This window comes from Mesoplodon densirostris, chromosome 12 (genome assembly GCF_025265405.1).
Source record: "Mesoplodon densirostris isolate mMesDen1 chromosome 12, mMesDen1 primary haplotype, whole genome shotgun sequence".
Lineage (NCBI taxonomy): Eukaryota > Metazoa > Chordata > Mammalia > Artiodactyla > Ziphiidae > Mesoplodon > Mesoplodon densirostris.
Genome location: NC_082672.1, coordinates 3,281,360 through 3,302,411, shown reverse-complemented (window position 1 = coordinate 3,302,411; position 21,052 = coordinate 3,281,360). Strand labels below are relative to the sequence as shown.

Sequence of the window (21,052 nt, the reverse complement as noted above, 5' to 3'; positions counted from 1 at the left end):
TTGCGTGAAACTCACTTTCTTCTTTAGATGAACTAAATGCTCGGGTGGCACAGGACCCAGTGTTGGAGCTCTGCCCGCCCAATGCCCTGAGGCCCCTTCACTGCAGTGGAAGACGGTCGTGGTGCCCGCGCTTCTCTCAGTTTTAAACCCACTGCCAGGCTCTGACGACATCGGCGCCCGGGACCGTGAGCCCCACGACACACGTTGTTCAACAAGGAAAAACCCAAGCTTCCTTTTTTTTTTTTTTTTAAATAAATTTATTTACTTTTTGTTTATTTTTTGGCTGCGTTGGGTCTTCATTGCTGTGCGCGGGCTTTCTCTAGATGCGGTGAGTGGGGGCTACTCTTCATTGTGGTGCGCGGGCTTCTCATGGCAGTGGCTTCTCTTGTTGCGGAACACGGGCTCTAGGCACGTGGGCTTCAGTAGTTGTGGCACGTGGGCTCAGTAGTTGTTGCTCGTGAGCTCAGTAGTTGCGTCTCGTGGGCTCTAGAGCGCAGGCTCAGTAGCTGTGGCGCACGGGCTTAGTTGCTCCACGGCATGTGGGCTCTTCCCAGGCCAGGGCTCGAACCTGTGCCCCCTGCATTGGCAGGTGGATTCTTACCCACTGCACCACCAGGGAAGTCTCAGCTTCCTTTCTTGACGCAGCTTTCCTCCTTTTGTTACTAAAGTTCTAGCTAGGACACCAGGATTACTTCTGTTATTGATAGAAGCCAACACACATGCATCCTTCTAGAGGAGCGTTTTTTAAAGGCTCATTCAGTGGGCGGTGGAGGGGAGGCCTAGGCGGCTGCGGGGAAAATCCTGACACTGCCCGGATCACATGTTGACCAACAGGGCTCTAGGACCGTCTCTGCCCCAGCTGCCTGCCGCGCCACTGAATCCCTGGGCTGCGATCCCTTTGCAATTTGAGAAGGTTAAAATCACTAGTGGTTTTTTTTAAAAAGTTAGTGGTAGATTCATTTTTTTTTCAAATAAAATTTCATGATAAAGGAGATGTATTTTTAGCATACATCACAATAGAATAGGATGCAAGATAAACAAGAAAGAGGAAGGCTTTTCTCTAGGCCGATGGCCCAGAGCAGGGGGAGGAGGGAGCAGGTATGGGACCAGAGGGGCGGCTGCATGAACAGGGGGCTCTACCCTCCTCCCTCCTGTGGCGTCTGCCCCGGCAGAACCGACTGGAAGCCAGAGGGCAGGCAGGGTGGGGTGATGGGGTCCCTAGCGGGCACAGAGGAGAGGGTGGGTGCCTGCCTGGAAGGGAGGCCCCAGTGGAGTGGTGCCGAGCACGGGCTCCTGCACCTGCCCAGCCGGCCGCTACGTTTCCTAGTCTGGGCAACGTGGGACCGACCCACAGCAGCAAGTTCTGTTCAGACCCAGCGTTCTGACCCTGATCGTTGTCAGCAAAGGCTGGCAGCTTTTATCCACAAATCTTTTTCTGGGATTTTTTTGGGAGAAAGGTCAGGAAGAGACACAGAGCAGTGAGGTGTGATGACTGGTCCCTGAGCACAAAGCCCAGGTCTGTGGGGTACAGCAGAGCCTGGGGGTGGGTGGTTTGAGCACATTGTTCCGATGCATCCAGGAAGGCATTTCTTTTCCGTGGGGTCCACTTCTTGGGATTGCTATTGTGGGACTGGCTTCTAGTTCAAGCGAGCCCTGGTTAATTAAGTCCCTTATTTTGAGAACAGTATTGTTTTATCATCTTGTTTATACAGAAAAACCGAGGGAGGCATTCTCAGCAAACATGTTCACCCGCAAGGCCTCCTCTCTCCATGCCGATGCTCAAATGATGCTGACAGACCATAAGCAGGGAGGAACGGTGGACCTGCCCTCACCTGCAGCAGGGAGCCACCCACAGGTCAGCACCCAACGGGGCTGGCAAACCAGACTCTCACGGGGCTGCTGTTGGACAAGCTGTGTATTTCCATAGTCCGTGAAGCAAGTCTGGCCCCAACAAAGGATGGCAGACAACGTGATGCTCCTCAGCAGGTGAAGCGTGCAGGTGGGTGTTGGTACATCCTTATTCCCGGTGGCTGAAGGCGGGGGAAGGATTGGTCCATGCTTCACTACCATCCACACAGTCTCCTCTCTCCCTTTTGGTCTCTGCGTTTCCCCATCTTCCTCTTCCCCAGCTCTCTCCAGCACAGGCTCCCCTCCTGGACACTGAATGGCGTGGGGCTTCAAGGTGGACAAGAGGTGGCCTGAGCTCACAGGCCGGCCCAACACCCTCCGGAGGCGGGCGTTTCTGCTGACGTGTCGAGAGGATCGATACATTTGACACGAGAGTAGTAGAGCACGGAACCCCTTGTAAAATTCCACAGATACTCTCTCCTGTTCAATTGCTTTAAACAAATGACACAGAGAAAGGACTCCAAGTTTTCCTGCTGGAAAAAATTAAAATTTCCATGCCAATCAGTTTTCCCTCTAAAAATAAGCTCTATTCACGTCAGGCATCTGTCAATTCCATTGCTTTTTCGGGTTGACAAATTACATACACAGTAGGAAAATGAGCCCAGAAACGCGATGTAATTGTCAACGGTCTGCTGTGAATACAAATTGGGGCTCCTTCTGGAGAGAGCCAGCCCAGCTTCAGCCTTGAGTGTGTCAGCCACACTTCACTAGAATTAAGGACTGCATGACACAGACTCTTGTACAATTTCAAGGATCTCGCTTTATTTTTACCTGCTTCTATTGCTACTTTAATAACACAAAAATCTGCTCCTGAAAGGACATGCAGCTGTGCTTCCCTCCAGGAAAACGTGGCCATGGCTGGTGATATCCATCCATCCCTGAGTGAGCGTCTCAGACAAAGTAGGGGGAAAACGTGCAAGTGGAGCTTTGAACGAAGAGGAGCGTGTGTCTGTATGTTGGAAGATAAAACAGGCCAACAGGAAAGGCTACAGCGACAGAAAATCTCCCTTAGTTTCTGATTCTTCAGTGACATTCTCCTTTTTGCTATGGCTTCTGGTTCTGTGATCAGTAAAATCCCTACATGGCTGGATTGTGAGTTCCCTGAGAACAGGTTTGTTTTTGCCTGGAACCTAGCACTGCGTCTGCCTCGGAAAAAGCGTTAATAAAAAATTTGTCAAAACGAATGAAAGGAACTGGTTACTGAACAGGGGAGTCCCTGCAGAATGAAATGCATTCTAGAGACAAGAAATGTTCTTTGGAGCAGCCGTACTGCCCACTTGGACAATAAAAAAGGCAAAGAAAGGGATGAGGTGATTTTGAATTTGAAGAAAAGCTCCTGAGTTGTATTTTTTTTCTCTCTCTCTCCTTTTTTTTTTTTTTTGGCTGCACCGCTCAGCTTGCGGGATCTTAGTTCCTCGAGCAGGCACTGAACCCAGGTCCCGGCAGTGAAAGCGTGGAGTCCTAAACACTAGACCACCAGGGAACTCCCGATATTTTTCTCTCTTAAATAACATTGGTCCTCGACACCACCAAGCACCGTAACGGGGGTGTGGAGACAGGAAATGAGCTGCGAAGCATGTCAGGGGTTACAAAAGCCCTAAAGAAGGTACTGAAGGCGAGGACGATGGGGAGGACCACATCGGGGTCAGAGATCAGCACCCAGGCTGGGGAGGAAACCTCTGGGCTCAGAGAAGGGTGTGTCGCCCTTGTGGGAGAGGGCTGGGGACAGAGGAGGGGCCTGAGGAGCTCCAGGAACGGGGCTGTGAGGCCCTGCTGGCCACTGCAAGGATCTGGGCTCCATCTGAGCGAGACGGAAACCACTGCAGAGGGGGGTTTGTGCAAATGGCAGTGTCCAGAATACACACCCGATCGTGTCAAGCCACAAAGACCTAAAACCAAAATAAAAATGAAACCTTGTGCAATTTTTGTAAAGTGAGTAGACAACCTTTCATGAAATAAGAATATTATCTTCTCCTTCCAAGTACACCTCTCCCCTTTGAACCTACTCTATCACAGTTACTTTCTGCAGTTCATCGTTGATTCCATTTCAGTCTTATTTTAAATGACAGGTGCATTAATGCCTTGGCATCTATGCAGCATTATGTCATGCTTATTTCAAAGTCCTATACACTTTCACCTCCTACCACTAGCCTCTGGGGCTGGCTATGAAGACAAAGGTGGACTTGAGCTTCACATCAGACTCCTGAGCTATTTTGTCCCATGGAAATAGTTCCGAGATCTTAGAAAGTAGGGCACATCTGTTCACTGGGATGTGTCTGAGAGAATGTCACGGTTTATCTCATTCAGCCATCCTAGCCCAAGGCAGGTGAACTGGGAGGACACCTCCAGCAGGTGGAGGAGGGCATCAGCATCCTGTCCTCTGAGGCCAGATTCTCCCGGTGGAGGATCCCGGGCAGCCTGACGGTGTTTTGCCACAGCAGAAGGGAGGGACCAAGCCTAGGGACCCAGACTCTGAGTGAACCCACACTACTGAGTCGCTATTCCATGTAGGCACTGCCCTAAAGGTTTTGTTAAGTGGTAGCTAGAATTGGTCTCACTAATTTAGGACCTGCGCATAAATATGCAGCTGAGAGCAAATGCAAAACCAGCAATCCTGTTGCCTGGGAATATACTGGGGTAGGTTGGTTTAAGTATATCGGTTAAGTTTAACTTAAATGCAGTTAATATGATGACAGAATAATTATTGTGCAAAATTAGGTACTTATAAGACAGACATACACTTAAAGCAAAACACAATGGTATTTCCAAGAATGTGAGACCCGCTGTATCCCATACTCTTGAGTTTGGAGGCTGCCCGTTAAGGGTTGGCACTGCCGTCCCCTCAGAAGGACCGCACTTGGATTCCTGCCCCTGCACAGAGGGTGGGAGCCGCTGTGCTCTTGGTCCATTACCTTCCTGCTGCCAGAACAGTGAGCAGAGGCTCAACAGAGAGGGAAACCCTGCTTCATCTCCGGATACCAGCGGCTGGAACTTATCTACAGAAGATACCCCTTTAACTCTATGCTTTCGGCTGGGGTTCCCAACCTCGGCACCCAGACACGTTGGCTGGGTGAGTCTCTGGGGTGCATGGGCGGGCGTCCTGTGCAGGAGGAAGGGCAGCACCCCGGCCTCTGTACACCACATACCAGGAGCGACTCCGCCCCAGGTGTGACGATCAGAAGGTATCCAGACACTGTCAGCGTCCCCGGGGTGGGGGGCAAAATCACCCCGATACGACGGCCTCAGGCAAAGCCCGTGTACTCGGGCCACAGAGCTACAGTCCCCTGGGGACCTGCTCTCTTCCTGTTGCTCTCTACTCAGTGGGGAAGTTCCCGAACCCTCCCCGTAGCTGGATGGAGGCACCAACGGGAATGTCTCTCAAAATGAAACGGACACCGTTTTCCATCCAAGAATTTGCAGAGCTGGGTTTGCAAACTGTGGTGGCCCAGAGAGGTGATGCTAAACTCTGGTGGCTGAATCTCAACGGGGCTTTTGCAGATCCACTCTCAGCCAAGGCACTGAACGGCACCCTTGGCTCCGTGCTATATTCGAGAACACGCTGAGCCGTGCATTTTCTCAGTTCCTCCATCAGTAAGCGGGGTACTGCTGCCCGTCAAGATACAGAGTAGAAAAAAGCCCAAACACATTTCAGCTACGTTCTACCCAGAAAACGCTGGAAAGGGAACAGAACAGTGACCCTAGGTGGGTTACAGCAGTTTGGGCAGCAAACGGGCTCATTCTAAACACTCTTTGCCACGGCACTCCTGCCAGCTCTTCCATCTTTGAAGGAAATCTGCCCTCGGATGGAGGAACCGACCTGCAGCGAGCAGCTTAAAACGTGCCCCGAAACAGCCCTGGGTCCCGGGGCACTCATCTCACTGGAAAGTCGCTGCTTCTTACTGTGCTCGGGTAATTCAAGCATCTTCCAGACAATGAATTATGACCCACCAGAGTTTTGGAGAGGATGAGGGAAATCCCTGTAACGTCCATCTGCCCCGTTCACCCGGGGAACTTCAAGCTTTTGTAAAACACAAACAGGACGCCTGCCTCTTTCTTTCTCCATCAGTTGCAACCACAGCTCCTGGCTTTGCTGCCAGAGAGGCCGGGGCTGAAATTCCCCAGAAATTCCCATTGTGGGGTCTGATCTTTGGGGATTGAGTTATAAGCCACTTGTTGACAAAGTTGATTCAGGTGGTGTCTTTTTGTGAGAGCTGGATATGGAAACATAAGACACTATTGCCTTTGTCTGGGGATTTATTTTCAGACACCTCCCCGCATCAGGCTGTTTTCTAGAAAGGCATCAGGGTCAGCGAGCTTGCCAAACACTCAATGGGCTTCTTTGTGCTCAGTGGAAGCCGCAATTGTTTCTAGGAGTGCTGCTGGTCACCTGATGAACTGTCTAAAGAAATTCTGCGAGAAATGACACATGCAGAAAGAATTTTAAGATACCTATGCACGCTTATGAAGTATGTGAAATATATTTAAAGTAAAAATGAAATTCTCTCGTCTGAAGCAGGACTAGGGTCTCCTCTCCACCACTGGCTCGTCTGGATACGGGAATGGCATCATCCGAGCTCCCCTACAAACTCTCCCAAGGATGGGGAACAATAAAATTCCTCAACGATCCAAATCCCGAAATACCTCAGACCCACATGCAGTGGCTCCCATGCAGCCTCAAGGCCCCTCTCCCAGGAACTTTAAATCGTGCGAAGTTTCCTTCCGTCACCCGCTCCTCAGTGTGTTTGAGACACTGGGCAGGCTGATAACCATGGACCCAAAGGACCCACACACTGAGCCTTCCTCCAACGTAAACGTTCTTTTCTGTTTGAGGAATTCAAGATAACCTTGCCCAAAAGCCGCAAATTCCCAACCTAAAACTAAACCAACGGGCCTGCGTTTTTGGGGGCTGGTGACTTTTTTGACAGGGCAGCGCGTTTCCTCAGGGCCAGAAGCACTGGGCAGACATCCCAGCAGATACGAGGGTGTACCTGCTTCCACAGAGCGGCCATGAGCCGTGGGTGAGGTGGAACGAGACCATTGCTTCATCGTCACCGTTTTGAACAATCTTCTCAGAGCTTAGGAAAATCACAACGGACGGAATGACTCCTCTTACACGGCTGCCTGCTGGACAGGCTCCAGCTGTCCCCAAACGTTCTTCGAAGAGCAGGGTAGCGTCACGTGCTCCATATGAGTTTGGGATAAGCCAGGATGGTCTGGTCACCATCACACCACCGGCCGGACCTGGGTCCTCAAGCGCCTGCAGGTCAGCTGAGTGGGTGAGTGGTGGGCAGACCAGCTCTCACTCCCTTGGAGGGAGAATGTACAATTCATGCTTTTTACAAAAATTAGATTATGACTTCAGCAGAACGCTTCAGCTTTCATCCACATTTTACGCACCAGGAAACGCAAGAAACAGGTATCTTGGATTTCCAGATCAAATATTTAATTTAGCAACGATTACAGAAGCCAAAGGCAGGGTGGAGAGAGTGCCAAACTGGGCTGTAGTTGTTATTATTTTCTTATGCATTCATTTATTTATTTAGGCTGCACTGGATCTTAGTTGCGGCACGCGGGATCTTTTAGTTGTGGCATGCGGGCTTCCTCGTTGCGGCATGCATGTGGGACCTAGTTCCCCGACCAGGGATCAAACCCCGCCCCCTGCACTGGGAGCTCAGAGTCTTACCCACTGGACCACCAGAGAAGTTCCCTGTTACTGTTTTCTGTTCTTGATGATTCAGGGTAAAACTACCAGCTCTGTCCTTAAGGTTTTGCAAATACTACAAAACATTTGATTCTATTTATTTCTTTGATTTCAGTTTCGGTGACTGGAGCTTCCTTTCCTTCTCCTTTCCTCCCCCTTCCTCCTCCTTCCCCTCCTTCCCCAAATGTTCTGCCTGGCCCCCAACCCTATATTTTCCAAAATGCTGAGTGCCCAGAGCTTTTGTTCCAGCGTGTTCTATGTAGAAAGTTACTAAAGGTGGTCGGTACCTACACGTCGGCTGGAGCAGAACATATTCAGGATTTTCAAAATAGTTTTTTAACAGGTGACCTAATATCAAAGCCAACGGAACGGCCCCGCATCAGAGCTTAGAAGAGGCCGAGGGAGAGTGTCTGCGAGTCTGGGCGTGCCCGCCGGCGCCTGGGGCCCGGGCAGCTGCAGATGCGGCCGCCGCGTGCCCCGCTCTTACCTTCACGGCGTACTCGGCGTCTGTGGCCATGTGCACACAGCGCTTGCACACGGAGTAGGCGCCCACCCCGATGTCCTCCTTGACCTCATAGCCATCGGTGAAGCGGGTGTTGTTCCCGTGTAACTGCTGCAGAGAGAGCGGGCAGGCAGAGAGCGCGATCAGGGGCCTCTCGTGCAAGGGCACCCAATGTGGTGCAAAGGAGGCTTCAGCCCTTGCACGTGGGGACACGGAGGCCAGGAGGTGGTGGCATCCTCGGACCACAGTCACGGAGCTAGCTGGCAGTGGTTCCAGATCTCAACCCAGCTTCCCCATCTGTCGGGTCAGGACCCTGTTCTCAGACACCCAGCACCCTGTGTTGGCCAACCTGCCTGCTTCCCCCCAAAGGTCCGAGAGAGGTGAGAGGTCAGATGTCCCTGAGACCAGGTGCGGCTCTGACGCTGGTGTCCAGAGCGGTGTCCGGATGCCGACGTCTGATTGGGAATCTGACCCCCTGACGCCCCCTCGCCATCCTCACCCTACTGACTAAGGGCGCAGAGAGAGTCACCCATTGCAGTGGACACTGCCACAGCAAGTGTCCACTTTAGACACGCTGTGTCTCCCTGGAGGCCCCTGGGGAGAGAAACATGGAAGCCCAACGCCATCCACTGTACCCTGACTTGGTTCTTAAAGGAAATGTTGTCGTGATTCCCTCTGAGATTCTCTACCTCTGCTCATATTTATACGGTGGAAAACTCCTTATAAACACAGCACCTTCACTGACCCCCCGAAGACCACATGTCTTGGTGGGGTTTGGCGCCTACAAACCCAGCCACCCTCTGCGGTGCTGGCTCGACTCTGCACAGCAGAGACCCCCAAGCATGAGTCCTGCTGGGGCTCCAGCCACAGCCACACCACGATGACATCCTTCTCAGGACTCTTTCTGTCTTGAGGACGAACGTGAAGCACAGCTCAGATCACCGTCTCAATGACCCCAGGGAGGCGGGGGGAGGAGTTCGTGAAGGAAGTGCACCCCAACTCGGCTGAGACAGCTCTCAGTCCACGGTCACCTCGGCGAGGCCACCTCCTTGCCCCAACCTGCCGGGGGCGAGCGGAGCCGGGCTCTGCAGGATGCCCTGCACCATGGGGGTTGATTACCTGCACGATGGGGTGAACTGTGGCTTCGTGCGAATCTTGCTGTGAGGGCTCCTGGGCCAGGCTGGAGGCCACGAAGCTGAATCCTCTAAACAGATGGGGAGCGTTGGCGCTGGGGGGGACGCCAGGTGAGTCTGCAGGGGAAACAGCCAGAGAGTCAGCGGCCACGCATGGTGAGGTGTCCCTCTGGGTGTGTGAGGTGTGCGTGCGTGTGTGCATGTGTGTGGTGTGTGTGCATGTGTGAGATGTGTGTGTGCCAGGTGTGTGTGCAAGTGTGTGTGCATCTATGTGACATGTGTGCATGTGTGAGGTGAGATGTGTGTGCCAGGTGTGTGTGCACACATGTGCATCTGTGTGATGTGTGCATGTGTATGTGTCAGGTGTGAGGTGTGTCAGGTTGTGCACGTGTGTTCGGTGTGTCAGGTGTGTGCGCACGTGTGTTTGCTGTGTGTCAGGTGTGAGGTGTGTGTCAGATGTATGTGTCAGGTGTGAGGTGTGTGTGTCAGGTGTGTGTGTGTGTGTCCGATGTGTGTATGTCAGGTGTGAGGTGTGTGTGTCAGATGTGTGTATGTGTCAGGTGTGAGGCGTTGTGTGTCAGGTTGTGCACGTGTGTGTTCAGTGTGTCAGGTGTGTGTGCACATGTGTGGTGTGTGTGTGTCAGGTGTGAGGTGTGTGTGTGTGGTGAGTGTGTGTGTTGGAGAATGAAGTAAAACGGAGATTAGACAGGCTGAACCATATGAAACCACACTTTATTCTGGGTGGTGCCAGTGGTTTGATACACGGCAAAAATACCCAGAACAAAAACCTGAGGGTAATCGTTGATCATCACTTACTAGATATTCATTCTCAGTGGCAACCCTCTGCCCTGCGCACTCCAGACTGAGCCCAGAGCCACCACCAACCTCGGGGTGAGCTGTCACTCCTGGGCCAGGGCAGAGGAGGCCACCCTCTGAGCTTCTCAGGTCAGCAGGAACCGGGCACAGGGACGCAGGCCCGGGCATTGGTGACTCTTCTGCCCCCCCTGCCCCAGGCCTGAGGAGCCCGAGGGCAGCACGCAGGGTACTCTGTTCCCAGGGACCCTCAGGGAGCCCTTCAATCGGGACCCCTCTAAGCTCTGTCGATTTGTGTGAAGGCTTGACTGCTGGTGAGACGGGTCCCAGTTCCAGTTTATCATTAAGGAAAACAAAAGGATAAAAGATTGGTGGAGAGAAAATATTTGCATCATATACAACAGACAAGGGACCAAACTCTCTACTTTGCAAAGAGCTCCCAGAGATCAATGAGAAAAAGGAACATGCCCAGAAGAAAAATGGGGCAGGACTCAGACACCGACTGCTCTCCTACCTGAGAAGGTGCTCAGTCCCTCTAATGGGGGCACGTACACATTTAACCGGGGTAACACTTTGCCTAACAAATTAGCAAAATGTAAAGTAACCAGTTGCATGTAGGTTTGGCTGGGGCTGGACATTGCGGTGGTAGGTGGGAGCCTAAAGCTGGCATAATCTTTGCAAGGTAGAAGTGGGGTTATCTACCAAAGTATAAAATACACCTGTCTTTTGAAGAGCAACTCGACTTTTATGAATTTATCCGACAGAATTACTTTCAAAAGTGCTTAGAAATAAATGTAGAAAATGTTTGTCTTGGTGTAGATATATACTGATACAATGGCATATTACTCAGCCTTTAAAAAGAATAAAATAGTGCCATTTGCAGCTACATGGTGGACCTAGAGATTATTATACTAAGCGAAGTAAGTCAGAAAGAGAAAGACAAATACCATATGATATCACTTATATGTGGAATCTAAAATACGACACAAATGAACCTATCTACACAACAGAAACAGACTCACAGACATAGAGAACAGACTTACAGTTGCCAAGGGGAAGGGCGGGTGGGGAACGGAATTACTGGGAGTTTGGGGTTAGCAGATGCAAACTGTAATACGTAGAATGGATAAACAACAAGGTCCTACTGTAGAGCACAGGGAACTATATTCAATATCCTGTGATAAACCATAATGGAAAAGAACATGAAAAAGAATATATATATATGTATAGCTGAGTAACTTTGCTGTACAGCAGAAATTAACACAACATTGTAAATCAACTATACGTCAATAAAATTGAAAATCAAACAAAATGTGATCTTTAAAAACACTAAAAAAAGAGAAAAAAAGAGAATGTTTGTCTTAGCAATATTTGTAATAGCAAAACAAACAAACAAACAAAAACTGGAGACAACCTAAATATTTACCACTGAGGAAACCATGCACAAGGCCAACAATGTTCATGCGTGCAGGTAACACTAGTAAGACTACGATACCCGGGATGAGACACGGCTGTGTGAACTGACACAATAGTCTGTCAACTCAAAAAAGAGAAAACAAGCTGTAGAACGTATACACTGTAGGAAATTTTTAAAAAAAATTTTTTTTTAACTTTTTTTTAACATCTTTATTGGAGTATAATTGCTTTACAATGGTGTTAGTTTCTGCTGTATAACAAAGTGAAATCAGCTATATATGTACTAAAACACATTACAATAAACTCGTAAGCAATATATAACAATATGATAACGTAAATGCTATCACTTAGGCATTATATATATATATATAAATCTATAATAATACATAAAGTATATAATGTGGATTTAAATTTTTCTTACAACGTACATATGTAAGATTTAAATCCATATTATATAGAAAACTCTGGCGAGTGCGACTGGTAATGCCATAGGAGTGGATGTTTGCTTTTCTACTTTTTACCTTTTTACTTGGTCTTGATACTTTCCTTTGATGTGGAAACAATACACTAAAGCTTTCATGGTGGAGCAGGTGGCTGGGGGCTTGCAGGGGTGAGCTGCTGCAGAGAATGTGGGTTTTATTCCTGAGCATTTTATTTTGAGGGAAAGGTGACTGGGGCACTCCTTCCACACCCGGGAGCTACACCACGAGCTGCGTGATGTGGGATCTCTCCCTGCAGATAAGCGGCCGACCCGGTGGCCCACACGGCTCTTCCAGGGAGACCTTGTCGGGTGACAGGGGGCTTCACGTGCCTGGCCCACCACACCTTCAGCATCCTGGACCACGAGGGAGAGGACTTGGGCCTCAGCCCCGTACCTGTTGCCTCGCAAAGAGCTCCAGAGTCACCCCGGAGTTAATGAGATCAGAGCTGACTGTGTTTGGAAATAAGCTGCTAGGCTAGAGAAGCTTAATTAAAAAGCACAAGGCTGGGCTGAGTCATTTTTAGAATTTGGAAATTATGCACCACAAGACAGCAGAGGCAGCAAGTGTGCTCTGAAGATGCTGGCCTTTGCTCCCGGGCTGGCTTTGCGCTTTGCCTTGCTTTGCCCTGCAGAGAACCCTGGCTTTGAGGTCTGCCTGCTCTTAAAAATCCCCCAGGCTACCGTGTCCTACCCTAGGTCTGCACCAAGCACAGGGATATAGCATCGATTCAGCCACCGTCAAGCCCCGAGGCGCAGGTTTTAGATGGAAGAACTGGAGCCCGTCCCAGGAACTAGTGCGAGCTGTGCACAGGTTGAGGGCCGAGCGGATGGAGGCTCAGTTACAGCACCTGGGAGTGTGCGCGTGGTGGCGAGGTACCGTCCGGTGAACTTGAACTGATACACCTTCCCTAGTGAATGGAAAGTCTGTAGATCAAATAAGCAAAAGGACTTTCAACCACCAGGGAGGCGTGAAGTCCAGGGCCATGCCTTCCGTGCCCGGGCTGCCGCTCCCTGCTCAGACCAAGAGACCAGCTGAGGTTCACACGTACTTCACGAGAGGTTGTCACAGCCAACACTGGGTCCGTGTAGCTACAGGGTGACCACATGGTAGGTGGTATCAGTGACATTTAACACACATTATAACTGGCTAGGGAGCGCCGATTCTTAGCTCAGTACTAAAAGAAGAGCAAAGATGTGAGTTGGATGAAAGGAAGTTTAAAGCTGAGTACAGTCAACCTTTGCTGATCCTAGGAGTGATTTCTGACTTGTGCAATACGTTTCTGGGTTTTTAAATCTTAGAGTGGCATCTCCCATCGGTCAGCAGGCTCTGATGGGCAGCTGGTGTGTCTTCAGGGAATATCCACCAGCTTTAGCATCGGTTTAAGTTAAAAAAGAAAGACTTTAAGGCCACTACAAAAAATTCTGACAGTGCAGCATCCAAGTCTAACGCAGGATGTGGATTATCCGCTGCTTCAGAATCACGTCACCTCTGCTGCCCTTTAAGAGCCGTGCGCTCAGCTCATGCGCTTAGAAAATTCTACTCTCTTATAAATATATAGAGAGAATGATTTTTCTGTGTCTCGGCACTTCAATTACTACCTCCTCAAAGGCAAACTGTGTCCTGCAATAAGTTGACTTTAAGTACAATTGATTGGAGAAATCCAAACAGCAAGGAATAAAAAAGCGATTTCTGGACGTCATTAAAATGCATTGTGTCTAATTACGTTTTCCTTCGGCTAATAATAAAATACATTTGAATTCTCTGGGCACAAAAGGCTTATGAGGTGCTAAAAAAAAAAGCCTGCTAATCACACAGGCTGACTAGGTCGGAGTTTAAATTCTTCGCGGATAACACAAAAAGCATGTAAAGGTGACTAATTTCGAGCTGACTGTATGAGCATTTTCTTGCCAGGCAGCACAAACATGGTCTTTATTTCAGTATTTTAAGCACAGAGTTCCGAATGACGGAAACCCTCGGTGACACAGTGCACATTTCATTAAGGACCGAGGGGAGGTCGTGTGGGTGGTGGTCATCACAGGCAGTGTCCTTTGTCAGGGTTAATCGTTTCTGTGTTCCTTTACATTCACGTAAACCACAGGAGGAGAAAGAAAGCGACCTGCTCAGGTGAGCTGCGGGCACACCTGGGATGGAATCCCCAATCCTGCCCCGTCTTTCCAAACTCTGAAGCTAAAAAGTAATCTGATTCTGTGAAGTGGGTCAATTTTGTCAACAGGAAGGATTGACCCCAACACCCAAGAACTTTCTGAGGCCGCTGAGAACTGGAGAAACATTGGACCGTCTCTACTAGAGAGGACAGACGTAGATCTCGTCCACCTCCTCGGCAGCCATGGTACATCTCGCAGCAGCGATCACCCCAGACTGTGACAGCAGGCATCACTCTAGCTCTGTCCCTGAGGACAGTCTTAGTTTTATCTGGGGGCTGCAGGAGGACCCGAAAGAAATCAGTGAGCGTCTGCGTCCCGACTCCCTCATTGAGGGCCCCCAGAATTTGCTTCTTTCTCGGCCCTGGAGCCCCTGCTGCCTGGGTCAGGAGCTGCCCTGGGACCACCAGCGGCCCCAGGGATGTCCCCAACCCTCTGTGTTTGCACAGAGCTCACACCCCTAACGTGCCTCCCCCTGGCGTGCGGGACACAGGCTCTCACCAACAGCTTAAACCAGAGGGAGCCCAGTGGATTCTCTGTTGCAACTTTACCTACTTGATATTTTGTATCTGACCATCTATTTGTTTCATGATCCTTTTTTAATCACAGAAAATTTTAGATGCAATAACAGTGAGAAAAGCATGGGAACCCCCCATGAGCACATCACACAGCCCCAAGAGCTACCAACTGGCTGAACTTTTCCCACCCATATCTCCAGAAGGGGCATGTTAATTTGTGTTTTAGACAAAATCACCACATTTTCACTGGGATGAACTTAACTGTGCCCCACAAAATTCACACGTTGAAGCCCAATGTGGCTGCCTTTGGAGAAGGAGTCTTGCGGAGGGCAGCTAAGGCTAAATGAGGTGATGGGGGTGGGACTCTGATTCAGCAAGACGGACGTCTTTATAAGAAGAAGAAGGAACACCAGGGGCTTCTCTCTCCTTCGCCTCGAGCACAAAGTAAGGCCACGCGAAGACACAGAGAGAAGGAGGCCGTCTACAAGCCCAGAAGAGACCTCTCACGGGGAACCAAGATAAATTTCTCTAGTTGAAGCCGTCCAGTCTGTGGTATTTTGTTATGGCCGCCTGGGTAGACTAGGACAATTACCATATCTAAACAAGGTTAATATTAATTTATCCATATCACAAAATGACAAATTTTAAAGGGAGCTGACCAGTTCTGATTGAACTTGGTAGACCTTAGGAGTAATTTAAGACACATCATAGAGGCTAAATACACAAGTCCATCTGCTGTGCCGAGATACAGTAGCTGATGCAACTTCTCAAACAGGTTTTTTTTTTGCATGAATAAGAACAATAGTCCACACATTAACAGACTTAACCGACAGGCTCCCTCTTCCCATAAAACCTCCCTAATTAAACAAGAGGTTTTCATCGACTTGAGGTTCTTTTCTCGAGCTTGCCCGGGTGTGTCCCTCTGACAGGTGGTCACCGGACTGACAACTTAGGCCAAGATTTCCCAGCTGGGTGTTACCTGGGGGCTAACTGATAAGTGGTTCGATCACGTAAGCCTTTACTACGAGCAGAGGAACAAGAGCATCAAACAGAACTGAGGACTATATCCCATGGAAGTGCCCTTGAACATGGCGCTCTCTGGCTCCTGGATGCCTGTCCCTACCTGGCCAGGTTGGAGGACCCGCCATGGGAAAGACACACAGGCCCGCCCCCCTCTCCCTGCCCGCACACACCTGTGGGCGTCCTCGCCGTGAACTCGGGGTCGAAGTGGAAGGTGTCCTCTGGCCTGCCCACCGCCGGCTTGAAGGGCGGCTTGATCTCCTTCCTGTACAGCTTCTGCGTGGACAGCAAGACAGGGCGCTGAGGGCCAGAATGCGGGCGGGAAACCCATCTGTGCCACCCGCCAATCAGGTGCCAGCACACGGCAGCCCCTCCCAGAGCTCTGACACGTTTCGTAACACATAAAATATGGTATCTATTGTATACGACATAGAATATAGTTACATAGCTTATAAAGAGACATAAAAGCCATAGTTCGAGGGAAAAGGGTTTGGGAATATCTAAGTATTCTTGATTTTAGGGCAATGGTTTTCAACCTCTTTTGGGCAGTAGAATCTTCTTCTTCAAGTAAAATCTGACAGGACAGCTACACCCTGCCCCACCCTCAGGTAACAGCAGGAAGAGCCCTGCTCCTTGGCAAGTGCTCCCCGCCCAGAAGACCTCGGAGCCAGCACCTGGGACCCTGCTCTGCGGGGACACAGTCCCCATCCAGGTCCTTCCTCACCCACAGCCCAATGTCTGTGCACCTCCCTGGGGCACCTACTCTGGCTGCCACCAAATTTGGGTGTCCAGACCCCTCTGCTCAAGTCAAGGGGCTGCGTCGGGCTTCTGGGTTTAGTTACACATTTTTGCACACTTTAACGGCCTGACGGAGCATCAGCCAGAGAAGTGGCCACGTGTGGCACTGCCTTGGCGGGAAGCAGAGGCCACACCCTCACACACATTGTTCCAAGCCTCTCAGGCCCAGCAAGGACCCCTTCTGCTGGAAGGGGTCCTGATGCAGGACCGATCAGGACTGTTTCCCGGCTGGAAACACCAGGCTCAGGCACTTTTCAGAGCTCCTGTTTCACCAGGTCTGGACTCAGGACCCCCCAGTTCAGGGGAGTCTGGAAATGGAGCCAGTGACTTGTGGAGATCCACTCTCAATCTTTCAATGTAATGCAGATTTTGTCACCCGAGTTTCCAGACGAGGAAATAGGCTAAGATTAGGTAAGACCCCCTCCAGGGTCAAGGGCGACGAATGGGCAGACGGGAGGAGGGCCTGGGTCTCCAGACTCTTCCCATCCCAGGGGAGACCCCGCCCAGAGCGCACCCTTCCAGAAGGCGCCGCCACAGCTGCACTGACCGGTGGCCGCTGGGCTCCGTCCCGGGGCTCAGAGCAGCTGCGGCTGCAGGTGCACGTGTGGAGCTGGGGGGGCAGTGCACTTGGGAACCATCGGAGGAGAAAAAAACGAGTTAATTCAGTGGAGCATTATTCGGTCATTTCCTGCCCTGGGTGAAGAGATTTCATTCCGAATTGAGTTCCTCTATAAGCCCTTTCCAGATAGAAAGAGGATGCCTTCCACGCAGACACACCAGTACGGTGGGAATGCACTTCCCTGACGCATGCACTTGTCAGGGGAAATCTAATAAGCAGGGGCGAGCTCGGCACCCCGATTAAAATGCTGCCCAGCCTGGCCTGCGGGGCTCGATGCTCCCCCTCCCACCAGCGATATTTGAGCTGGGTTATTAAATAAATATTTGTCCTGATCCAGTAAAAATCACAGCCTCTCCCTCTGCCTTCAGGAGTCCTCCTGCTACTTCCCAGGGAAGGGGGAGGACAGAGGAATCTCCACTGCAGCAGGACTCCTGCTTCTAAGATGAGCGGGAATTTGTTTACAGGAGAGATTTCCATTATAAAAGCACACGTGTGGCTGCCAGAGGTGGGGTGGGGCTTGGGAGAGTTTGGGGAGGGGGGTTGGAGCGGCTGAAATGGACCCAATGAAATGAAGAGGATCGAAAGGTGCAAATTTTCGGTTATAAAATAAATAAGTCCTGGGGACGTACAGGACAGCCTGGGGATGTACGGGACAGCCTGGTGGCTACGGTTCCTAAGACTGGGCTGCAAGCTCTCATCACAGGAAAAAAACTTCTTATAAGTGTGTGGTGATAGGTTGTAACTAGACTTATGGTGATCACGTCACAATGCAAAGATCAAATCATTCTGTTGTACACCTGAACCTAACATAATGGTTTTTTAATTTTAGTTTATTTTTTTACTTTTTATTTCTTTTTCAAACAGTGTATTTGTTGTTTAGCTGACAAATGGCCAAGTGTTTGGGGGGGGGGGTTTGTGTTTTGTTCTTTACAGCCCATGTTGTCTCTTTTTTAAAAATTTAATTAATTTATTTATTTATACAGCAGGTTCTTATTAGTTATCTATTTTATACCTGTTAGTGTATATATATATATATGTCAATCCCAATCTCCCAATTCAGCCCACCACCCGCTTTCCCCCCTTGATGTCCATATGTTTGTTCTCTACATCTGTGTCTCTATTTCTGCCTTGCAAACCGTGAACCTAACATAATGTTATATGTCAACTGTATCTCAATACACACACACACACAGAACTGGCTGTCATTTCATGCAAATGAGAGACATTTTGCATCTGAAGGCTGAAGCTCATACATTTCAGTTCCTCTCCTCACCCCAACTCCCAGGCCGATTCTTCTACTTGCCTCCGTTGACTGCAGCTCACTGGTCCTGGCTGGGAGGCTGACCCCTTGGGAGAAGACACAGCCCCTGACTTCCAAGTCATCAGCCATAAGGAGAAGAGTTCATCGGAATCAGACTGTCCCCTGGCCGTGAGCTGCTGTGGACTTGGTTTGGGTGGAAAGCATGGTACCCTTTTAACTGAAGTATCTAGTGATGACTCGGGAAGCAAGAGAGGATGTGGTACCCGGGGTTCCCCGCCCAGGACGGTGCTCGGCTCACGCCCTGTGAAGAATCCCAATTCCAGATGCCCACCAAGCCAGTCCCAGAACCTGGTGTGCAGCGTGTACAACCTCTGGCTTCACATGGCAACGTGTGCAAGCACATGTCTGTGTTTCCTTGCATTTTCCAAACCGCCTCTGTAAGCCTGTGCATCAGCTATGGAGAGCCTGACTGACCCGAGGGACAGCGTGGAAGAAAGCTTCCCAAGGCTTGCAGGAGGGCAGCAGGAAGTCCTCTTGAAGACCCCTCTTCACCCTGACACTGGTCCCTGCAGAGACAGAGCCTGTGAGCATAATCGGCCCACCGGCCCCCAGACCACCACCCTCTCCGTCTCCGACGGTTGCTGCGGTTTCATCCTGGTTTCAAGTGGGCAGAAAAGAGCTGTGTAGGCCACCTGGGGTGTTTGGTCACCCTGCCCTTTGGATACACCCTTGTGTTTGCTGCAGTCTTAAAGGCCTGTCAATGTCTTCCTGTTACTGGATAAACATTTTGGAAAGTGCTAATATGTGTTATTCTTATACATGTTTTTTCTTTCTTTCCAGGTGTCCAAACCTAGGTGTGGGTTTGAGGATTTAGGGAAAAGGTGACCTTGCTTCCCATTCTGTAATGTCCGCCGCTGTGCACAGGGTCAAATGGAGAATGAACAGGCAGATGCATTTTGTGGACTTTGAGCTTGATGAGATGCGGCATAGTTCTGACCTAGATTCCCCTTTCTGAGCCTCTGGAACAATGTACCCCACACTGATGGAAAGAAAGTGGGATCTCATGAGCAAATTCACCAGGCGTCACTTTAAATCATGGCATTTGTCCCAGGATCTCAGGATGATGATCTCAAGTTGCAAGTCGTAGCAGCGCTGGAACGGATTTCACGTCGCACATGGACAGGCTGGGATGCTCTTTGCAGGTGCGTCCGAATTCTACGTATACCTAAAAGACCTTCAGGTGACTAGGGAAGGACAGAGGGAGCAAAATAAAAATAGCAACTGGATGGTGAAGAGAAGACTGATGCTAGTTCGGGGCCACAGACCTAACACCTGTTTTCTGCCGGCACTTTTGGCTCCGGGCATTTCAAAATCAACACGCTCCAATTAGGCAAAGGGCACCGTTAGAGATGATTCTTGAAATAGCAACGCAGAAATGATGCAGATCCAGATGCAGAGCGATGGCAGGGCAGGAGGAGGAACAGGGAGAAGTTCAGTGACGCAGCACTGGTCCCCGAGGTCCACGAGGTCCACGAGGTGCATAGCTCTGTTTCCACTGGCGACCCCACCGAGAGCGGCTCCAACCCCAGTATCTGGATTTACAAAACCCCTGAGCCAAAGGGCGATGAAGTCTTTGAACAAAGACACTTGCCGGCTCCTTGGAAGGGTGAGTTCTCCTGGTGTACTTAACATGGAAGTAGGTCGACAGCAATCTTCCAGGGGCCGTGGAAGGGGCCCACGCACGGTGAGGTGCTAAGCAGCAGCCGGTAGCTCCCGGGACCCACACCGAAGGGTCCCCCCTCTGCGGCCCGGAGCCCCACTCTCCTCCTGCCAGCCCACATGGCCGGCGACCTGGGGGCTCTGCACACGACGCCAGGTCGCCCAGGGATGGTGCGCACGCCTCTCACTGCCTTGGGTTCAGTTCCCCCCGGGGAATCCCCCCCATCTCACACCCGCCAACCGGTGATGTGCTTGGAAGGGTTTCAGAAAGTAAAAAGAACAGCACAAGTGTACTCCCAGCATTAATAAAAGTGACTGGAAGGATGAGTCATCATAGTTACAGGGAGGGCCTCGGCTGTGGAAGCATTATTCCCACTGCGAGGGGAGCCCGGCTACTCGGAGGGCTCCTTGGCCCAGCTCACGGGGCCCGAGGTGGTTAACTTTGACGAAGTGTTCATTTTTGTGTTCTCAGCACTGCTCCAGCCACAGGGGAAAAGTAAACGCAGCTTCTGTGCCTGACTCTCCCATCACCGGCTGCAGAGGCTTTCAGTCTATAATTAACCTGGAATTTTTCACTTCTCCTATGGCAGGGAGCAAGCTTTCAGGGCGGATGCCTCCTGGGCAGGCGCTAATTGCTAGGCCCTGAGGACAGGTGACGGCAGAGCAGGACGAACGGGGCAGCGCCCCCCCCCCCCCCGCCCCGCGCAGTGTCCACGGACTCACTGTGCCCCGGCAGGAAGCCCCAAGTCCCCAGGGAGAAGCGCTGGATGACAGGTGTTTACTTAAAAAAACCAAAAACTTCTGCTGGCAGTTCTGGGTCACAGAACGAAGCAGAGGTGAAATCACACCCTTATATGTTCCAAGCTGGATCCTGAGGCCGGCTCTGGGGTAGAGTTGAATAGTCAAGGAGATGCCCTGTCACTGTCATTCTGAGCACCTGCCTGGCAGTGGGAAGGCCCATTGGTACTAACAGTTTTTGCAAATGCGTCTCCCTCCCCTG

At 50.6% G+C, this 21,052-nt stretch overlaps 1 protein-coding gene across 1 annotated transcript in view; it reads right to left on the bottom strand.

Moving 5' to 3' along the window:
- The window catches only part of RPS6KA2 (ribosomal protein S6 kinase A2), a 162,383-nt gene that overhangs the window by 15,963 nt on the left and 125,368 nt on the right, over positions 1–21,052 (bottom strand). The window contains exons 12-14 of the mRNA XM_060115437.1: positions 15,829–15,931; positions 9,231–9,361; positions 8,097–8,222 (exon numbers count right to left, since the gene is read on the bottom strand). Of these exons, the coding sequence (XP_059971420.1) occupies positions 8,097–8,222; positions 9,231–9,361; positions 15,829–15,931 (360 nt within the window). The remainder of the gene's footprint in view (positions 1–8,096; positions 8,223–9,230; positions 9,362–15,828; positions 15,932–21,052) is intronic.